At 40.2% G+C, this 19,151-nt stretch overlaps 1 protein-coding gene across 1 annotated transcript; it reads left to right on the top strand.

Annotated features, from left to right (window-relative positions):
- The first annotated feature begins 866 nt into the window (after positions 1–866).
- Positions 867–17,000, top strand: LOC134802739 (sodium/nucleoside cotransporter 1). The gene is made up of 15 exons (XM_063775411.1): positions 867–1,006; positions 2,921–2,998; positions 4,130–4,316; positions 5,278–5,449; positions 5,718–5,842; positions 6,656–6,792; positions 7,633–7,722; positions 7,990–8,151; positions 8,408–8,501; positions 11,094–11,253; positions 12,082–12,293; positions 12,910–13,025; positions 14,088–14,207; positions 15,594–15,654; positions 16,811–17,000. The coding sequence occupies exons 1-15, from the start codon at positions 977–979 to the stop codon at positions 16,843–16,845; spliced, it is 1,779 nt and encodes a 592-aa protein (XP_063631481.1). The 5' UTR covers positions 867–976; the 3' UTR covers positions 16,846–17,000.
- The last annotated feature ends 2,151 nt before the right edge of the window (positions 17,001–19,151 follow it).

Below are 19,151 nucleotides of genomic sequence, written 5' to 3' on the forward strand. Positions count from 1 at the left end.
ATTTTAAGTTATTCATGTAGAAACATAGTAAAATAAAACAAATCTAATGTATTAAATTAAACTTTATTTATCTATACAAGACAAACGTTTGAAAAACTAATTCACAGTTACACATTAATTACCAAGCTTACGGCGTGAAAAGTTTGGAAAACACTGCGACTGCTGACACTGACCGAGAAGGAAATAACAATTAACACGCGTTCGACAAGGATGACGGTCAGGGCATGAAGTTATCTAGATCCGAATTGTCAAATGTGCACAGCGCTATCCTGTGTTGCCAGTAGTATAAACAGAATTACCCGAAAGTCTGAAATTTCTTTCGTGAATCGGAAGATATTGCTAACGAGTAATTAAAAATGACGTGTTATTGTAAAATTTAAGCTAAAATACATATAAATGAAAATTATAAAATATTTTAACTTATTAACCATAGGTATAATGTACCCATGTAACATGTTATGTTGAAATAAAGTGGCAATGTTATTGTGACGTAGCCCCGTGTCACTCTGGGAATGGAAGACCATGTTTTATTAGACCATGGACAATGACAATGACAAGTTATTACTCATAAATTATCAATTGCCATTAAGTTTGTAAAGAGGCTATAACTCATAGATACCGATTAGTAGAGTGACAAGGATATTAGGATAAAATTGATCTCAAAATTTAAATTATGATAAAAAAAACAAGTTTCTTTACATGTAATTACAACTTCAACGTGATCTACATCAATTACTGAGTTAGAAAAAAATGTTCCTGATCACCGATTAAAAATCATCGTGTATATATTACATATAGACATAGACATACAAATTTACACAGAATGGCCGCTTAATCCCCGTGTTTCTTGTTTCAGATTAAAGATGGCGCTTCATTCAGTATCCTACAACATTATGCAGAAGTGCAAGCCTTGAATTGTAAACAGAAATTTTAGTGTTTTAGTGTTCGTTTAAATTAGATTAGAAAAGTTACAAAAATGGAGTCAGAAGTCAGGAAACGAGAATCTGTAAGTGATTTCCTAACTATACCCTATTTAGCGATCTTTGCTTAGTGTGCAATCAATAGTGTTAACACACATTAAATATTTCATTTCATTTAATTTTAATATTCAGTTTGAAGTAAATAGGTATGTGCCTACTTACATAATAAGTAGGCTTGAACTAGCCCAAACTCAAACATCTTTTTTGCTCTTATGGGTCAAAAACATTTTAGAAAAAGGTCACTTCTGTACACAATACAATAAAAGTTGTAGATATCCCGTTTTTCTTATTTGAGTTAAAAGTACTGAAAAAATGTATCCCGCCCGTAAAGACGCGGACGAGTTTATTTATAAATGTGGGTTTATTGGTAAACAGTGTAACGAAAACACTTTGTTTATATATGTACATAAATATAGTTATTGTTATGTCAACAAAAGAAAAAGCTGTTCAGCCAAGAGCGGATTAGATATGCCACACATACAAACTTAAATACAAAATATGCATAACTCAGAAACAATAACTATTGTGATAAACACACAAATAAATGGACACTAAATAATTACCTAAGGATAACGTTAAACAACAATCTTTTTACAGTATAAAACTAAGTCACTGCCGACAATTTGTATATATAGGTATGTCACAGGGATTTCCCTATTGTGCCAATTACCGCACTAGGGTGGTAAAGTAGCACCGTAACTGTAATAGTACCTACATTGTGCAACATGGGGCGTAAGTTGAATAGGTATTGCAAACGGGAGTAAGTTAAATCGCGACGGCTTGCCGGAGCGATTTATAGACTCGAGTTTGCAAAATTATTACGCCCCGAGACTAGTATTATATGATCTGTGCCCCGAGTTACACACAATGTTTTTCATCACACTTGCGATACAAAAATTAAGTATAAAGACAAAAAACTGTTAACTATGGCACTAGAAACTTCATAACTCCCTAGGGAGAACGCATTTTCTATAACTCCCGCTAAACTTGCGTGCAATTCCACATTTACTGAGCGAGTGTGATGAAATAGTACATTACGATACAAGTGCGGAAAGTAGGAAATTCGCAACGAGTGGAGATAAATTAAAACATGATCGAAGGGAGTGTTTTAAGTTTAAGTCGAGACGAGTTGCGAAGTACCTATTCGCACATGTATCGTACAACGTTTTACAATAGCACTCGTGGGAAACTAGTAGAGGTGTTACAAAAAAACAATTTCTCTTCTATGACATTGTTTGGTAAACTGCCGTGTTGTTTGGTATACAATAAGTTACAAGCATTCTGTAGTCAGCGACGGCAGTTTCGTGGCGGTCGTAAGCGATAACAGTTGCTATCAAATTTTATAGTTTTATACTGAGTCAAGGATTTTTTAAGTACGTATTATATAAGTACGTACTAGTGCTCGACATGCCAATGCCCAATAGATGACACCTCTATTGACAATTACTTAAGTTTCAAAATGACATGTAGGTGGGACCGCGTCGAGCACCAGTACGTTTACCTTACTGCTTTAAAAGACATCGTAGGTTTAAAAAGCTATTATTTGTTTGAGGTGCTCAAGTTGACAATCGAAAATTTAAGAGTTCTCCATTTTTTTTGCTTTTACCTAGTTTCTAGTTGTTTCTCGGTTGCTCTCATTTGCGTCGGGGTTTATAATCAGTAAACTTCTTTAAAACCATTCTTTGAAATTTGCGATCCAAACAATGACCTTGAAGTTAAATTTACGTTAAGATTCCAATTTTAAATCTCTTGACTGACTCGATATCGCGTCCGTGCGGTCCGTGGGAAATAAGGAGTTAAAGAAATTGTTACAAGTTTATGGGGACTGCAACCACACAATTTGAGAGCTATCTTTTTGATTTCAGAAAACCGCATATTAAAATTATGCTAAAATGACTTCTATGCCTATCAAATTACAATACAATTTCCGTTGTTCACAGGCAAAATCGCATAATGGAACAGAGATAGAGATGGATGATGTTCCGAAGCAAAATGGCCAAAATGGAGTCAATAGCGAGGTGAGTTACCTGTGTTGGGTTCCGTACTCAACAAGAACACTTGTAGTTCTGCTATGTCCGTCTCTTTCTTAGTATTACCGTACAGAAAGGACACTTCCTACAAAACCGAAGTTTGACAGCGATTCAGGGACGAATCCTTCTGTCCCTTTCTAATATATGGCACTATCCCTATAGGCCATTTAGGGTTGTCAAAATTCAATTTAACGTCGTGCAACGTCGTTCAACGTAACGGTCGTGCACGCAAAGGGACTTCAAGTTGTGTCAACCTTAATAATTGATCGGAGCAATGCTGAGCCGAACGGAGCCGAGAATGCCCGAAGGCAAGAGTGTCTCCCCACTGGTTACAGTATGTGCGGAAAGAGAAGAGTCCTAGAATGTACCTATTGGTTCCCTTATATGTGCTTATATTTAACGACTCTTCCCTTTCCGCACAGATTCTATGACTAAGTATACCTTAACAGCGTCTCTTATCAAGTAACTAAATTAAAATTTCCTTAACGAATGACTAACTGTAGGTAAATACGTGTTTTTCAGTCGATATTACGTGACCGTGCTGTCGATAAAATTGAAACGTTAATTCTTATCAACGTTGTTATACCTACCTAGTGGTGAATTGAGAAGAATGCAGAAACAGTAGGTCGAAATACGCAAATATCTTCTAAACTACAAGCAATTAAAATTTTGTTAGGTATTGCAGTGCTAAGGGGCTATTCATAAATTACGTCATTTCAAATTAGGGGGGGGGGGTCTGGACATCGGATGACGGTAGCATGAAGTAGGAGGAAATGGGGTCATTTGAAGCATGATTTTTGGATGATTATAGGGGGGGGGGGTCCAAAATCGTCAAAAATCGATGACGTAATTTATGGACAGCCCCTAAGGTAGGTACATACTAGGTAGGTATGATATACATTTCGTCCGAAATCCACACACAGCATCCGTAACAAACTTCGTCCAAAGTGTTCAGATTATTCATCATCCTATTCAGCCACATGCATCGGCAAAAATGAACTACCTATAGTTAACAACTTCAAAATTCCACAAGCTTTGTAAAGTAATTTTTACCTATCCGATTTAATCAAATGTTTGTATTTAAAAAAGAGTAAACAAAAGCTATCCTCAATATTGCAGGTAACCTTCGAGCCCCTGGACCACGATCCCTCTGGCTGGCTGGAGACAACCCTGGCGAGCGTGGGCAGCTCCACCGAGGACTTCTTCAAGAAGAACAGCTCCAGCTTCGGGATCGTCATGAGCTTTGTGCTGAACGGCCTCGTTATAGGATATTTTATAGGATGCTTGTATTATTATTTAGAATATAGTAAGTATACATTTTCTTTGCATGTAACTGACGTCCTACGCTTAGGTTATAGTCCAAAAGTCTTATCTTGACAGCAAGACGAAGACAGTACAGGTGCCGGCAAACTTCTTGAACATAATTCTTAATCTTTACTTACTTACTTACTGCTGTGGCGCAACGAACCGAAGTGGATCTTGGCCTCCCACACCAAAGACCGCCATGCTTAATTCTTAATCTTTAAGTTCGTTTAATCCTATCGCTATTTGCGCGACAGAGATGGAAATACAGTACAAAGTTACAATGTTGTTGTTACACTGTTGTACTGTACGTATTAAACTTAAAGATTAAGAATTATGTTTAAGAAGTTTGCCGGCACCTATAACAAAGGGCCCACGGCCAACATCGAAAAATTGAAAAACATCTGCCGCTCTATCGTTCTTGCATATTCGCGCGACAGGCAGATAAAGCTTTTTGATTTTTCGATGCTGGCGGTGGGTCCTCAACTCAAGGCCTATCTTTATATGAGAGAGCGGTCGCATCAATTCAGTAATTGGCATTTGTCCTCTGACACCAAATTTGTATGAAGTTACCGTGTGAGTTGGTGCTTAGCTCCTATCACGATACTTGGTAATATGATTTTCTGTGTACACACAGGCAATGCCTTCTGTCTTTTGTACTTCTATGACTTCATTCTTATCTTATTTTTCATCATGCTGCGGTACCGTAAAACCACTCAACTATAATAAGTCCACAAGTTCAACACGTAAATATTTTGAGTATCAGTACCTACTAAAAATCAAATACATATCAGTACCAATTTTTGGGTGTTGCCTGTTTTTTTTCTTTATGAATATGTTTTGCCGTAGAACTGCGACTGAACGAAGATATACAGATAGTTAGTTTTGGACCATGTTTGGGAGCTTTTGGACAATAGTTGGGTGGTTGTACGGTATATGTTCTTAATAACTCTTTCTGTTCCCAGCCGACGCCCCCCTCTACCTCTGCGAAGGCTTCGGCAGCCTCATCGCCTTCCTCGGCATCATATACTTCTTCCTCATCTACTTTTACGTTGTGAAGCGTTATTTCGGCGCATGGCTCTCTAAAAATGTGTACAGCAACATTGGTGCTGCTGGTAATTTCGTTTGGAGGTTTATGTGAGTATTGTTAATATGACAGCCATTTATTTTCAATGAAGGGCATTGAAGGGTCTTCTATAATTCTTCGTTGGACCCGTGTCGTATGCGACACCATGATTAAATTCACGCCTGCGAACAAATTTCTGTTTATCTACAGATTTCCTTTGATCATTTTATAATCTTCGTGATCACTTCTACTTGACTACATGTAAAACTATGTTTTCTTAGTCTCGAAATATTGTGACACCTTTTCCACGAAAGTATCTATTATTCTTCTATTTTTCAGGTGGTTAAGATTGATTTTATCGGTGGCCCTACTGGTGGGCATCGCCATATTCCTGTACGTTGACACGAGGGATCAGCCGGAGCGCCTCATCTCCCTGAGCGGGATAGGCATCATATTGCTGCTAGGTAAGAGACTTCATATTCGGCGTTTAGCTTCATAACAGGCGCTTAAGGATGTTGACTTGATATTCATTAGGTACAGGTACTATACTTTATGTATACCCGCCTGCAGACTTGACACTTTGGACAAAACTTATGTTGCGAATATAGTTCATGAATTGATTAAAAAATTACCTTCATACTTCGTGCAGTAGCTTCTGACAGTTTTGACGTTTTTGTACTGCATCAGAATTTTCGGTACCTTAAAACTCAGGTAACTTTAGTCCACAACTTACAACTATGGTCCAAATTCAAGGCTTTGACTTTTGTTTTTTAATTGTAAAGGCTCGTTAAGCATCAACGTTAAAAACTGGACCATAGTAAAGTTGTATGTAGTATAGGACTATAGTTACCTGATTTTACGGTACCAAAATTAATGTTCTTATGTCCTTACTCCTTAACTATGAAGAACAGTTAAATAATTTGTCTTTTTGAGAGATAGTGAATCTATTATTGTTATGTACTTCCCCAGAACAGTGGGAAGGCGTTTGAATGCCTGGTTGGAAAACTAAAGACACATGTAATCGTCTTATCTATGCTTGACGTTCATTGCCAGGATTCATGTTCTCCAAGCACCCTGGTCATTTATTGGTGGTTTGATTAAGACGGTGCGAGGACTCGCATGTGTTTCATTACATTGCGGTATTTGATTGGTCGGCGGAATTGGATGTTACCAATAGTCCTCAATGTAACTAAAATCGCATATGAGTTAGCGCGCCGTCTAAATCAGCGCTAAGACTAAAGAAATAATCGTCTTAAATGCTTAACGTTCATTGCCAGGATTCGTGTTTTCCAAGCACCCGAGCCGGATAGCATGGCGGACAGTATGCAGCGGCCTGCTTCTGCAGTTCACGTTCGCTCTGCTATTCATCCGGTGGGATCCGGGCCGGACAGCGCTGCAGTGCTTTTCTGATAAGGTACTAATATTAACAAAACTTCCGTGAGACACAGACTTATTAAATATAGTTGGTCAAGCAGATCTTGTCAGTAGAAAAAAGCGGCAAATTTGAAAAATGTAGGCGCGAAGGGATATCGTCCCATAGAAAATTTGAATTTTCCGCCCTTTTCTACTGACAAGATTTGCTTGACCATCTATATATTAAGAACGGGTCACTCACGCATTTTAAGTCGAAAAACGCTCGACATGTTTCACTCCGTACCGAGGAGCGTCATCAGGAGCTTGCGTTAACGGTGACGGACCGGCGCAGACTGACTGACGTGAGTGGTACTAATATTTACATGACCAGAGGGCGATTTTTGAATTTCGATCGCTCGGTTTCGTCACACAAAAATCGGTGGTAAACGACGAAATGCAAATTTTTGAAATACGAGCGATAGAAATTTGGAATCTAGTGGTATTGACCACTCGTTTCCATTTCTATTAATAACACACACGAAATCGAACGGTCTAAATTAAAAAATCGGCCCCCAGGCTGTGAATTGTCCGATCGTCTTTTCTCAACCAACCAACTTTTCCTCGCTTGGAAGTTCATTGCCAAAAAGTTAGGCTTCATGACATCTTGACATGTCGTAGTGTGTTCAGTGTGGAACGAATTAGTTGGCAGTCAAGTCATCATTAAATGTAACATACTGTCTACTACTATGTAGTAGTAGGGCGAGTTCACATCCGAAGCACGGTCGCCACTACGCTACCATAATGACTCAGGCAGAGCGAGATTCTGGCAAGTTTGCCCTGTCGGTACATTTTATCACCTTATCTACGTGTGTATTAAATAACCATGTGTTGTTCATTTCAGGTTGCGACTTTCCTGTCATACGGTATAGAGGGCGCTGCGTTTGCCTTCGGTGATCTCCTTGTGAGGACAGAGAATGTTTTCGCTTTTGGCGTAAGTATACTTTATTCCTTAAGCTCCATTTCTAAAATAATGGCGCCAAATATTTGACTATTAATTTGAGTTGCTTTCAAAGGCTTCTAAGTGTTTCAACCATATTCTTGTTTGTGTCCCGCCGTGTAGGTATGTCTTTGAATAATAGGCCACCGCCTTACAACTGGCGATTCACGCCCTTCTTGAAAAGTATAACTTGTAAAGCCGTTTGTTTAAGATTGCTATTTAAAAAACTAAAATTTCTGGACGATTATTGTCTTCTTCCAGTCCCTGCCCGTGATATTCTTCTTCAGTATGCTGGTGGAGGTGATGTTCTACTGGGGCGCGCTGCAGTGGTTCTGCACCAAACTTGGCGAGCTGCTGCAAACAGCTACAGCTACTACAGTGTGCGAGAGTGTCATCGCTGTCGCTAACTGCTTCCTTGGAATGGTAAGCCGATTTGAATCTCAATTATTATTTTCCTCAACTATCAAAACAATAATGTGGAGTATTCATTAATTAATTAATAGTCCACAATCAGTTATTGGAAATTTGATACTAGCGATAGCAGCGATATATGTGACATTTTGTAAATATTCCATTTGATTATATTCGTATCCGATCATCGAAAAAACAAATGTACAAGAAAGGTTGTACCGGCTACAGTAGTGACTTAAATTTTTACCAAACCTGTATTTGACTTCAGACGGAGTCCGTGCTATTGATTAAGGCCTACATCCGGGTGCTCACGCCGTCCGAGCTGCACGTCGTCATGGCTTCCGGCTTCGCCACCGTCTCTGGCAAGTAATTGACCGCTTTTTAAATATTCTAGACCTTAATAAGTCTTTGGGATTTATGAGGATTACTTAGGTACTGAGCGTTAGGTTTCTCGGGATTACTTGACAAGCGGAACCTAAGCTCCCATGAGCCGTGGCAAAGGCCGGGATAACGCTAGGAAGATGATGATGACTTAGGTACTAAGCGATTTCCGTACTTTATTGAAAAAGTACACCAAAGATTTGACGACCGGTCTGGCCTAGTGGGTATTGACCCTGCCTGCGAAGCCGATGGTCCTGGGTTCGAATCCCAGTAAGGGCATTTATTTGTATGATGATACAGATATTTGTTCCTGAGTCATGGGTGTTTTCTATGTATTTTAGTATTTGTATATTATATATATCGTTGTCTGAGTACCCACAACACAAGCCTTCTTGAGCTTACTGTGGGACTCAGTCAATCTGTGTAAGAATGTCCTATAATATTTATTATTTATTTATTTATTTATAAAGACTAGGTATCTGTAATGATTACTGACGTTAATCATTATTCGCTTGCCCTTATCTTCACTTGGGGTCGACGCAGCATGTGTTTTTCTTATCCATATTTCTCTGTAGCCCGTTTCACTTGTTTTCGATTCATATCATCTCTCACACAGTCCATCTACCCTTTTCTCGGTTTTCTATTTTACTTCCCTCTAATAATAATCTAATGTCAGCGAACGGTCTCATAGCGACGAGTCTCGACCAACACCTAGAGAGACTCTCGCTGGGTGGTTGGATCAAGGGTCAGATGCAGAAGGCGGTAATTTTGGACACGGCGCGTATAGTACGTCCGTTCCTCACTCTGCGGCCCTGACCACCGGCAGCTTGGGCCAAGCCCTGCTGCCGGCGGCACCCTAGGTTAGGTTTTTTATAATGTGTTTATATGTATTTTTTATTGTTTGGTAAGAGTTTTAATATTTTACTTTTATATTCATATTATAAATCACCTAGCCTAAGAATTCAAATAAATAAAGAATAATAATCTAATGTTTTCATCATCTTCCTCGCGTTATCCCGGTATTTTGCCACGGCTCATGGGAGCCTGGGGTCCGCTTGGCAACTAATCCCGAGAATTGGAGAATAATCGAATGTTTTACCCGTTTCATATAAAAAAAATCTTGCTGGATCGTATTTTAATAGTAATATTGCATAAAGAGTTGAAGCACTCGTTTATATTTATGAAATGTAGATTCGATGATCGTATTAAATATCTTTTATCAAATTATCACTGATGATAAAAATTGCTAAATGATCATTACAACCTCAAGCTGTAATAATTTAGATTACAATAGATATTTGTTGTTTGTCGGCGATGTATACAAACATACATTCTTGAATACTTACGTAATCGCTAAATGGGTGTGAAGCATTAGTATGACTTGTTGTTATTGTCGAAACATGTATGTACTTTTTGCCGAACGTTAATTACAGTAACTAGCTACAGCTTGTTGTTTATATTACAACAAGAATAATTTGTATGATATTATTATTAAAATATATACCTACCGTTAATTTCATCTATCACGCAAATGAATTGCAAGCGACCCCTTTATTTAAAAGAACCGTAAAAACTATAAGGACCCGTATTGATGTGATTCTGTATTGGTAATAAGAATAAAATGTTAGGTAATATTTTACATTGGATCTAGATGAAGTCTGTACTTTCGACGACGCGACGCTATCTATAATTGAATCTTAATAGCAACCAAATGCTCTAGGTATTCAGTCTGTCCGTGTGGCTAAGATCAAGTACGCTATAGTAAAAGTATGGCGAACTTGATCTTAGAAATCGGAAAGGCTATAACAGACACGGATGAGGCCCCCGGATAACTTTAATATAACGCATTTTTTCTTTCATAAGGATTTTAATTACATATTGCGAGATTACAACTATTTTATTGATGATTAGCATTCATGTGGTTTGATGGATATCCTTAAGGTTACCACCTGTATTTCACATATTAAGTACCGTAAAATGGGGTGAGTAGGGACAAAACTGACATTCAAAACTCGATAACATTTTATTATTACGTTTATGCAAACTTAATTTTATTAATAAATGTTCCGGCCGTTTGTATTTTAGTTTTATTATGATTTTAGGTAGTTCCATTTCATAACTTTAACGATAAACACAAAATCCCTCCTCACCCCGTAGTCCCTCGTAGTTGGGGTGAGATGGGATTTCATACAAAAGGTGATTTTGAAACTTCGTTGAATCGTTTTTTTTTATTATGAATATTACTATAGCTCCATTTGTAATAGGAATACATTATTTTATGTAGCAGTAGCCTTTAAAACCATCTCACCCCCCTGTCATCGCAATTCCCTACCCACCCCATTTTACGGTATAAAAACCGTTTCGCACATTTTGGTACATCTTATGTTGACGCTTTCTATGAGTGTGCTAAAATTTTTTGTCCGGTTTCGGGGTTCCAACCGAGGCTGGACCCATCATAGTAAACGATACTCAGTATGACTCAAGTCAAGAAGAAACACCCTCGACCAGAATAATTAAGGTACAGAGACGAAAGATTTATTATTTATAAGCCTTACACCTGGATCTCCTTGCAGGTACGATACTAGCCACATACATCTCGTTTGGGGCGGAGCCGGCGCACCTGGTGACCGCCAGTGTCATGTCGGCACCGGCCGCTCTATGCTACGCCAAGCTGCTTATGCCCGAGACCAAACGATCGCTAACGGCAGTGGATAATATTCAGCCTGTGGTCAGGTACGTTCATATTCTATCTCTTTTCCTCATTGCTAAGGACATCACAAGAGAGCTATCGCAAGACCGAGAGGCATGGCGTGATCTGGTGTCGGAGGCCAGGACTCACTTTGGGTCCTTGCGGAACCGTAGTAAGTAAGTAAGTAAGGACATCACAAACATATGAAGGCATAGGGTGACTGCTATAGTTATTGGCCACTACATAGTGATTGGCCTTTCCTAACAAATCAGAAAGAAACAATCGAATTGAAACCTTATTGTTCAGAGCGGCCAATTACTACCTACTATAGCAGTCACCCTAGGCAGTCTCTGGTGAGGTTCATAATAACACCTATACCGTCGTTCCCGAAATGGCGGTGTAAAGTCAGTACTTGTATGTAATAGTGGAATCGCGACCTGGTGCTGTCGCAATTTTTTTTGTCATATATCATACCCCACACTTCTTTGTGATAGTTTCCCTCCAGGGCCCGACTTATTTTTCCACACTGTACATACCTATATAGGCAGGCATTTAGAGAATATACGTTCTTATACTATCACACATAAGGTGTTTCAATACGTGCCCCTACTTATCAACTGCGCCAAACAATATTTTAACAAGACCCCTCTTGTTATCTGATCGGAAGGTTGATATTGGCCTGGAGCCGCGCATGTCAGTAGACATCTTTGGCGGTCAAAGGGATAATAACGATGTAACGGCCAATGTGACTATCTAAACGTCAAGATCAGAGGAAAACATATTTGGGACTCTAGACTATTTATTTGTTTCTACTTTCTGCCCTTTAAACAAAGCCCTTCGAGCCAGGTAATAACATTCTAAAATTCTCACAGTGAGGACCAATCCGCCCTGTCAGCAGCGACCCGCGGCGCGACCAACGGCATCGCGCTCATCCTCAACATCATTGCCAACATCGTGGCCTTCGTGTCCTTCATCGCTTTCGCCAACGGCGTGCTGGGCTACTGCGGGGGCCTGCTGGGGCACCCCCACCTTAACCTGGAGTGGATCTTTGGGAAGGTCTTTATCCCGCTCTGTTATGTGATGGGTAAGTTCCTAAAGAGAGAAATTCCTTAGCTACCTAAGGATGGTATTCCACCTATCCAATTTCTTTTTCCAATGTGTATTGAGTCACATATTTTGCTTAATGAGGGAGTGAGACGCAATGACATTGGACAAAGAAATTGGACGGAATACCACCCTGAGGAAGCTCAAACCCCGGCACGTAAACCAACTAGTTTGACAATGAAATATGAATTGGTATTTGCCACTTGCTTTTCGGTGAAGGTAAGCCATTAAAGAACCAGCATATAGTCAGCAGTTGAAGTAGCTAAGTGATTCAGGGGGTCAAAATGATCTGCACACTACTAATTTATCTGTTGTGTGTAGAACATTTTAAACACCTAACCTGCTAAGCTTCTTCAGTACTCTAATGTACCTACATCTGCAAAAACAAAATGAGATGAAATGAAAAACAAACTCAGTTCACATCAGGCCCCGTAGAAGTTATAGTCCTAACCCTCTTGAACGATGGGAGGAATCCTGTACCAGTGAGCCCAGCAGTGGAATATGTGTGGTCATATATGTAAATTTACACAAGCTTTAGGCTAGAAACGGTCTGTTTAATTTATGTGGTACTACTATTTTATGGTGGTCTGTTACAGGGGTACCGTGGGACGAGTGTGAGCTGGTAGGATCCCTGGTAGGACTGAAGACAGTGGTCAACGAGTTCGTAGCATACCAGCGGATGGGCGAGATGAAACGGGACGGACTGCTCTCTGTAAGTACTTATAAGAAAGAGATGACATGAAGTCATACGTCAAACAAGTGATCATGTAGTTTAGTGGTCACTTCACTGGTAATCGAAGAATAAGACGAGCAGCTTTTAAACCCCGTAGGTTTGAACCTGACATGTAGTGGCAATGTTTCTCGGGACTGTATAAAATATCTTTTTTTTTATAAATAATAAATATTATAGGACATTCTTACACAGATTGACTAAGTCCCACAGGTAAGCTCAAGAAGACTTGTGTTGTGGGTACTCAGACAATGATATATATAAAATATATAAATACTTAAATACATAGAAAACAACCATGACTCAGGAAGAAATTATCTGTGTCATCACACAAATAAATGCCCTTACTGGGATTCGAACCCAGGACCATCGGCTTCACAGGCAGAGTCACTACCCACTAGGCCAGACCGGTCGTCGACGAATCATTACATTTGGTAAAGAAAAAAATCAGTATCTTTTAAGGTCCAGGTCCAGAGGGCCTACCGCAAACTTCGTTCGACGTGTTGCCTCTCTGTCGCACTTGTAAATTCGTACGTAAGCATGACAGGGAGGCAACACGTCGAATGTGGTTCGCGGTAGGCCCTCAGTTTCCTCTGGATTGAAAAGTCAGTTTAATTTGACTTCATTTTTTAAAAACAAGTGCCAGGGTCAATTATTTAAGTGATGTGGTCAAAATCAAATTGTTCGAAAAGATTCGAATAAGGAATCCACACATGACTAAATAAACTCGAATATTTCACAAGCTTTCCCGAAATTCAGTCTGGAAATGCACTCTTAAGACGTGTTTACACCAAATACTTATTAAACCAAGTCAAAATCCGTGTCACTATCTCGCTCAACGTAAAGGATGACTCACGCTAAACCGTCCGTACCGTGGCGTCCGACATATCATTTTCTATGGCGGCTGATTGGTGATCACGTGGTGCTTTCCATAGAAAACTAAGCTCCGGAAGCTCCGGTCCGGCCACGGCCCGGTCTAACGTGAGTCATCCTTAAGTTAACGTTCCGTTCTATATTTCACAGCCACATTTGTTAATATTTCAGCCTCGCGGTGAGATCGTGGCGACGTTCGCGCTCTGCGGGTTCACCAACCCCAGCTCGATGGGCATTATGATTGGTGCTCTAGCCGCCATGGCGCCAAACCAACGCGAGGCTCTCTCTAGCGTGAGTCATTTATATAGGGTAAACCGGGGTAAATGCGTCTTTTAAACCTTTCTTCTAAATGGAACATTTTAGACCTATTGCAACCCTCCCTATTCGAAGTGTGGTCACTGAACTTTTAGTGTAGACGGTTATAATAGTTATAATATGTTGCGTTTGGAAGATATCTTCAAGAGACGCATTTACCCCAAGAGACGCAATTATCCCGTTTGACCCTAACCTGACTTTTTATTCAGTCTGGCCTACTTAGGATCAAGAATATTAGGATCGTGGCAACATTTTTCGCTTTCCGACTTGACCAACCCCAGCTCCACAACCTACAATAGCTCCATGGGGAATGGTTGGTGCGCTATCCGCCATGGCGCCGAACCAACGCGCGAACCTCTCTCTAGCGTGAGTAATTTATATAATCCGACTTATTAATCAGCATGGCTTACTTAGGATCGTGGCAACATTTGCGCTTTCCGACTTGACCAACCCCAGCTCCATGGTTGGTTGGTGCGCTATCCGCCATGGCGCCAGACGCGTATTTACCCTAGGGCCATCCGGGCCATGGCCCGGGACGCCAACCCCCAGGGGTGGCGTACGTCATTTCTGGCGGGTGGCATTTTGTTTTTCTTCCTTCTGGCTCGGGGCGCCAATTTTCAAAATACGCCAGCATGGCGCCCAACCAACGCGAGGCGAGAGCCTCACGCGAGATATCTCGCGTGAATCATTTAAGTCAATCTGGCTTTCATGAGGATCAGAGAGAATTTCGTTACATGTATATCAATCACGTGAATCACGCTTGCATATACGAGCGATGTAGAGGCAGATAACGAAGTTTTTATTTTCGATTTTCACGATAGACCCTTAGGATCGGTCTTTTGGCCTTGGCGCCCAACCAACGTGTCACTCTCTATTTCACTAGGCTTTTCTGCCAACTACGGGGCCTAAGATACATTTGCAGCCTTGGCCGCCCTAGACCCGGGCCTACTCGAGCCTTAAAAATAGCGACCTTTAGAGGAGACATACGAAAGCAAAATGCCCGAGTCAAAACGGAGACCTTCGCTAACACTTCGCACATCCCTTATTCACGGCTCGGACACAACATTGAGCGACTTGCGACAGCGCCAGCGATAACCATAGGTTGGAGCGTGACACAGCGATCGGACCTTACGCTCCAACTTATGGTTATCGCTGCCGCCGTCGCAAGTTGCTCGATGTCGTGGCCGAGCCGTTAGGGCAAATCCGCCACTGCTAAGATGATATTTTCATCGTCTGTCATCGAACTAACATCTAACAAGTGTGCATTGGGGTAACTTCGAGAGCAGGTTAATTTAAAAATATTATAGTATTAGTTAAATTTAGTTTTCAATAAATACCAAAATTAATACAAGGTATTTACAGGTGGCGCTGCGCGCGCTGTTCGCAGGCTGCGGCATCTGCTTCTTAAATGCATGCTTTGCAAGTAAGTATTGAGGATTCAAGACGTATCTAGACTAGTAAATTTTTCACCAATCTGATTAAATTGCCCGATCGAATCAGGACGTGCGGACGCAAACGGCAATTTGGCTCGGCAATGACCGATATTACCTATAAAATGAGGTGCGGACGCAAGTATACCAATTTGTGACGCGAGTATTTTCGTTTTGGGGCATTTTTTCAATTTAGAGGGCCCTAAAATCACCATAACTCTAAAATTGGTGATTAAATTGGAAATTGACGTCAATTTCATTTCTGATCAAATCGGTCAATTGTATATGGCGTTATTCATAAACGCGTTACAAGTATGAATCAGCTATTATCGTTTGTCTTTATCTGACATTTTGACTAAAGTATTTGGAAGAAAGGGATAAAACATTATTTAACTAAATCAGCCCCATGAATAAGGGAGGTAATCTCTATTTGGAAAAGTATTCGAGGATGACAGACACATTTGGCGCGTTGTATCATCCGGTTCGATGCTGACTAAAGGATGACTCACGCCATACCGGGCCGTGCCCGGGCCGATGCGTCTGACATGTCATTTTCTATGACGGCTGATCGGTGATCACGTGGTGCTTTCCATAGAAAACGATGCGCCGGAAGCTCCGGCCCGGACACGGCCCGGTCTAACGAGTCATCGATCCTTAAACCTATAGGACCTAGTATGCATTTACTAAACAGATAATTAATTATTTATATTACAGTGTAGACATGAGTAGTTCGCGAATGAAAGATTCAAATGAAGTACTTCACTTGATGTCACTCTTTCATTCACTAGTTCAGCGCGGATTCATTTAGTTCTTTACTTCAGCAGTTCAGTTTAAAAACCTGTTCATTTACTTGCTCATTCGCTCCGAGAGTAACAAGGACGCCATGTTAAATAAATTAATTTACTTGAGTGATTCATATTGAATGAAATTATCTATCAAATTCTTCATTCAACTCAATATATCCGCGAATGAGAGAAATGAAACCAACACTTTTGATATAGATGGATCTGTTGAGCTACTGAACTAAACTGAACTAGTGAACTAAAAGAGTGAAGTACTTCACGGCGTACGAAAGATGCATATCAATATTTTCTTTTTAGAGATACATTTTGCGCATGTCTATTACAGTGTGTATATTTTTTCTTTCAGGCTTGTTAATGCCGGGCGATTCATTCCGAGCATGAGCTCTAAGTCGGAAGCACAGCTGTGTGATATACTTAGTGTAGTAAGTTATGGTGGGGTAAGACGAACATAGTTTATTTTGCTCGGGGCAAGACCAACAGTACGAGGATTCCATAAGTGTTTGTCTTGGCCCGGTGATAGTCTTACCCCACCTTACTGTTTAATGTATGTAAATAAAGTTATCTAAGTTATTTTTTTAATGTGCGTTTTAATTAAGTATTTAAGCAGCTTATGTAGGATTATCCAAATTCCTAATTCCCTATACGGCCAGGCAGAAGCTTGTCTATCTGTCATTAATATTTTTTATTATATTTAATGTACGGCCTCCTGGAGTAATCGGTAGTGAGTGTAGTGACCCTGCCTACGAAGCATGGGGTCCCGGGTTCGATTCCCAAACATTGGCCCAGGCACAAGTGTTTACTAAAGCAGCTGTCATCCTTCCTATTCATAATTTGTCAGTAGAAAACATTCGAATACAAATCGCCAGTTGACAACAAAAAACTGACTAATTATCATGGTATAATAATATACTCCGCCGTACTCCATTCCCGTCTTTTCTAGGTCACCTAACTGACACAAGCCTACGTCATCATGCGACAGCGCTATATGATAATATGCGATAGCGCTATACATAGCGGCCATGTTATTGTGACGTAGGCCTGTGTCACTCTGGGAATAGAAGACCATGTTTTATTAGACTATGCTGTATACTAGTTACAAAAACATAATTAAACAAAAAATCACCCTTAGTCCAGTACTAATAAGGTTCACTATGGCTATGAACTATAATATAATATAAGTGGTGGTAGTTAGTGAGTTTTGGTTGTCACCTGACGAAATTGCGCTTACATTGCCAAAGCGCACCCGGGTCAAACCCGAGTGAAACAAAATTTAACACCACACCAACCCGAAGCAAATATTAAATGTAAAATATCATAACAAAATCAAATCCAAATGAATGTTATTAAATATTTATCATTTAAAAGTCAATTCTACCAGCAAACTTAAGAAAACAACTAAAAATTTACATTTGATTACTTTGCCTCACATGTGAATAAAATGCAACTTTGCTATCAGTTTTTGAAGTGCAAAGTAAGCCTTTCCGAGCTGCGGGCTCAGCACGGTTCCATTTTTATCGACTATCACTATGCGCGTCCCTTTCGCACTTACATACTTGTTAGAACGTGACAGGCATGGTGACAAGGGATAAAAACGCGACCGTGCTAAGCCACCTGGTGTGGTGAAAAGTATGATTGCTATTTATCACGCTCTGATTTCCCGCTTGCATCCTAAAGGAGAAGGGATCCGATTTGGCAATCTAATAACCGCCATTTGTTCGAATGTTTTCATATACAGGGTGTCCCATAAGTGACACTGGAGGTAGACCAGGCCAAGAGGACCCAAACCAACTTAACATGACCCCAGTAAAAGTGGCACGGTTTTCGAGTTATTGCCAAATTAAGGTTTTTCATTAATTTTGACCGTTTTTAACATTGTTAGTGCCTGTGTGCACTCGGAAAGGTCTAGAAGTTATTTTTTTTATGTGTACGGCATCATGAATCGTTAACTAAGGTAACAGAATAGGTATTTTATCGATAAACAATGTAAAATGCAAAAAAGTACTGGTTTAATTTACAGCGAAACATTAATTTCGATTTTGATCACCTGTCGTGAAAAAAATTACTAGAAAGCTAATAAGGTCAAGCTATTGAGCATGTTATGCAGATTCAAAAATGGTATGACACATGTACCTTCCTGCAATAAAATAGGAATGAATATCATCTTTCGAAAGCCTCATAAAAAATAAATTAAAACTAGGAAATCTGCAATCCGTTGCTACTTAGTAATAAATAATTTTTAAGAAAAAAAACCGACTTCTATGGGGCCCGGTGAAAGTTTATTGTAGATGGTGCGCTATGTAGAAAAGGAGATAAAACCACCCACTTTTCTAGTAGCATTTCGTTTCTGTAAGGCTCGCAATTCTAACCTAACCTAACCTAACCCACTTTTGTTCGGTTCTGTGAGGATCGCAGTTCAAACCTAACCTAACCCACTTAACGGTGCATGCGGTGCGGTGTACGGGGGTTTGAGCGGGAGGGGTTCGGCATCATCATACTTTATACCTACATTTTATGGTATCGAGGTAATCATAGTGGTTTATTTAGTTTAGGTATCATAGTGGTTTTCCGGGTTAAGGTCCGGGTCTGAGTCCTAGTCCGGGTCCGAGTCCGGGTCCGAGTCCGGGTCCGAGTCCGGGTCCGAGTCCGGGTCCGAGTCCAGGTCCGAGTCCGAGTCTAGGTCCGGGTCC

Source organism: Cydia splendana, chromosome 25 (genome assembly GCF_910591565.1).
Source record: "Cydia splendana chromosome 25, ilCydSple1.2, whole genome shotgun sequence".
In the NCBI taxonomy this organism is placed as follows: Eukaryota; Metazoa; Arthropoda; class Insecta; order Lepidoptera; family Tortricidae; genus Cydia; species Cydia splendana.

Excerpts from the sequence above, each read along its gene's own strand:
- LOC134802739 (XM_063775411.1), top strand. The coding sequence starts at position 977 with ATGGAGTCAGAAGTCAGGAAACGAGAATCT. Across the intron at positions 5,843-6,655 it reads AGGCATCATATTGCTGCTAG|GATTCGTGTTTTCCAAGCAC; the intron begins GTAAGAGACTTC and ends GTTCATTGCCAG. Across the intron at positions 12,294-12,909 it reads CCCGCTCTGTTATGTGATGG|GGGTACCGTGGGACGAGTGT; the intron begins GTAAGTTCCTAA and ends GGTCTGTTACAG.